The sequence below is a fragment of the Propithecus coquereli genome, unplaced genomic scaffold (genome assembly GCF_000956105.1).
Source record: "Propithecus coquereli isolate 6110/MARCELLA unplaced genomic scaffold, Pcoq_1.0 Scaffold69, whole genome shotgun sequence".
Taxonomy (NCBI): Eukaryota; Metazoa; Chordata; class Mammalia; order Primates; family Indriidae; genus Propithecus; species Propithecus coquereli.
In genome coordinates, this window is record NW_012152951.1 from 2,238,985 (window position 1) to 2,240,799 (window position 1,815).

Genomic DNA, 1,815 nt, shown 5'->3' on the forward strand with positions numbered 1-1,815 from the left:
AATATAAACCACACCAGGATATGGAGATGTTTCATGTTATGATAAAATAAATGTCATTGTTCATGGGGAAATAAATCCTGTATGACTCGCAGCTATAGAATCTGAACATCTAAACAATGAAAGAGTAACAGGAAAAACAAGGAGAATAAACGAGAGTTAACGGAAGTTTTAAACTTCCGTTAACTGTCCATACTACTTTGTCAACATAGAAAAATAAATTGGAATTTGGGAGCAGATTAAATCCAAAGTAGACAGCAGATGTGTGTGGGAATAAAAACTATTGTATATACCTTGATATATCTCTTAGGGAAAACATCTCTCTCCTGCACACACTTTAATAATTTACTGTCTTGGAAATAAGTCTGTGTTTTGATGATTTTTGATGGGTAGGGCTGGGGTAGGAAAGAGCAGTAATGTAAGCTTCATGAGAGCAGAGCTTTTTGTCTGTTTTGCTCATTTTTTAACAGCCCTAGTGCCAAAAACAATACCTGCAACATGGCAGTATCTTGATAAATATTTGCCAAATGAATTAAAAGAAAATAAGTAATCCCAGCAACACAGGAGGCCAAGGCAGGGGGATTGCTTGAGGCCAGGAGATCAAGACCAGCCTGGGCAACTCCATCTCTACAAAAAATTACAAAAAAATTAGCTAGGCGTGGTGGCTTGTGCCTGTAGTCTCAGCTACTCAGGAGGCTGAGGGAAGAGGATCGCTTGAGCCAGGCATTCGAGGCTGCAGTGAGCTATGACTGCACCACTGCACTCCAGTCTGGTGACAGAAAGAGCCCCTCCCATCTCATCAAAAAGAAAGAAACAAAATGAGAGAAAACTGAGACTCCTCTATCTCCTCCTCTCCACGCACACGAACACAACTGTTCCACAGAAAGATGTGGAAGTAAATCCCAAGAGGAAACTATAAATGTTGAGGATGAAAATAGTATGTTTTACTCATCTGATCATTTTAGTTACAAATGTGTTACTTTTAGAAAAAGTAAATTTTCAGTAAGAACGTGAATAAGTTCAAGGATTTTTGACAGCTGTATTGAGATATAATTCACACACCATACAATTCATCGGCTTAACTTTGCAATTCAGTGGTTTTTAGTGGATTCACAGAGTTGCATGATCACCACAGTCAGTTTTAGGGCATTTTCATTACCCCAAAAAGAAACCCTGTACCCATTTAGCGTTTCCCCTCAACTTCCCACCCCTGCAATATTCCTTTGTAAAGGATCTATCTGCATCGATTCTGGTCAAAGTTACTTCTAGAAATACGTGCAGGTTCACTGTGAATTCTATTACGTGAAGCTTTTTTTAGAGTCCATTTTTTACTAGGCTAACATTTCTAGAAAGATGTTCAAATTTGTAAGAAATATTATTTGTTACTTTTTTTTTTTTTTCAATTTTAGGACACCAGTGTAGCCCCCTTTGTGGCGTCCTCAAATCAGGTCTTCATTAAGTTTCATGCCGATTCTGCAGCGCGTCCGTCCGCGTTCCAGTTAACTTGGCACAGCTGAGTGGGGAATGCCCTGCGTTTACCCAGCGCCTGGAGTCTGCATCGCGCCGCATGAACTCTGCCATCCTTACACACGCCCCTGCCTGTACGAGCAGAATAAGCCGAACTTGCTTGGTTTTCACCAGAGCATTTATGGAACCAATATTTGTAATTTTTTTTTGAATGTAGAATACAGCTTCTTTAGTCTTGACTGTGCATGTCATTCTTCTAATATTTTGAGCTGAAATTTTTAAAAATTCCTTAAAAGATTGGAAATGATTATGGCATCTGTAATATACATTTTTAAAAGTTAATGATAAAAT

The 1,815-nt window shown here is 38.7% G+C and overlaps 1 protein-coding gene across 1 annotated transcript in view; it reads left to right on the forward strand.

Moving 5' to 3' along the window:
- The window catches only part of CUBN (cubilin (intrinsic factor-cobalamin receptor)), a 259,342-nt gene extending 257,828 nt beyond the window's left edge, over nt 1-1,514 (forward strand). The window contains exon 66 of the mRNA XM_012660902.1: nt 1,407-1,514. Coding sequence (XP_012516356.1) covers nt 1,407-1,514 — 108 coding nt within the window. The remainder of the gene's footprint in view (nt 1-1,406) is intronic.
- The last annotated feature ends 301 nt before the right edge of the window (nt 1,515-1,815 follow it).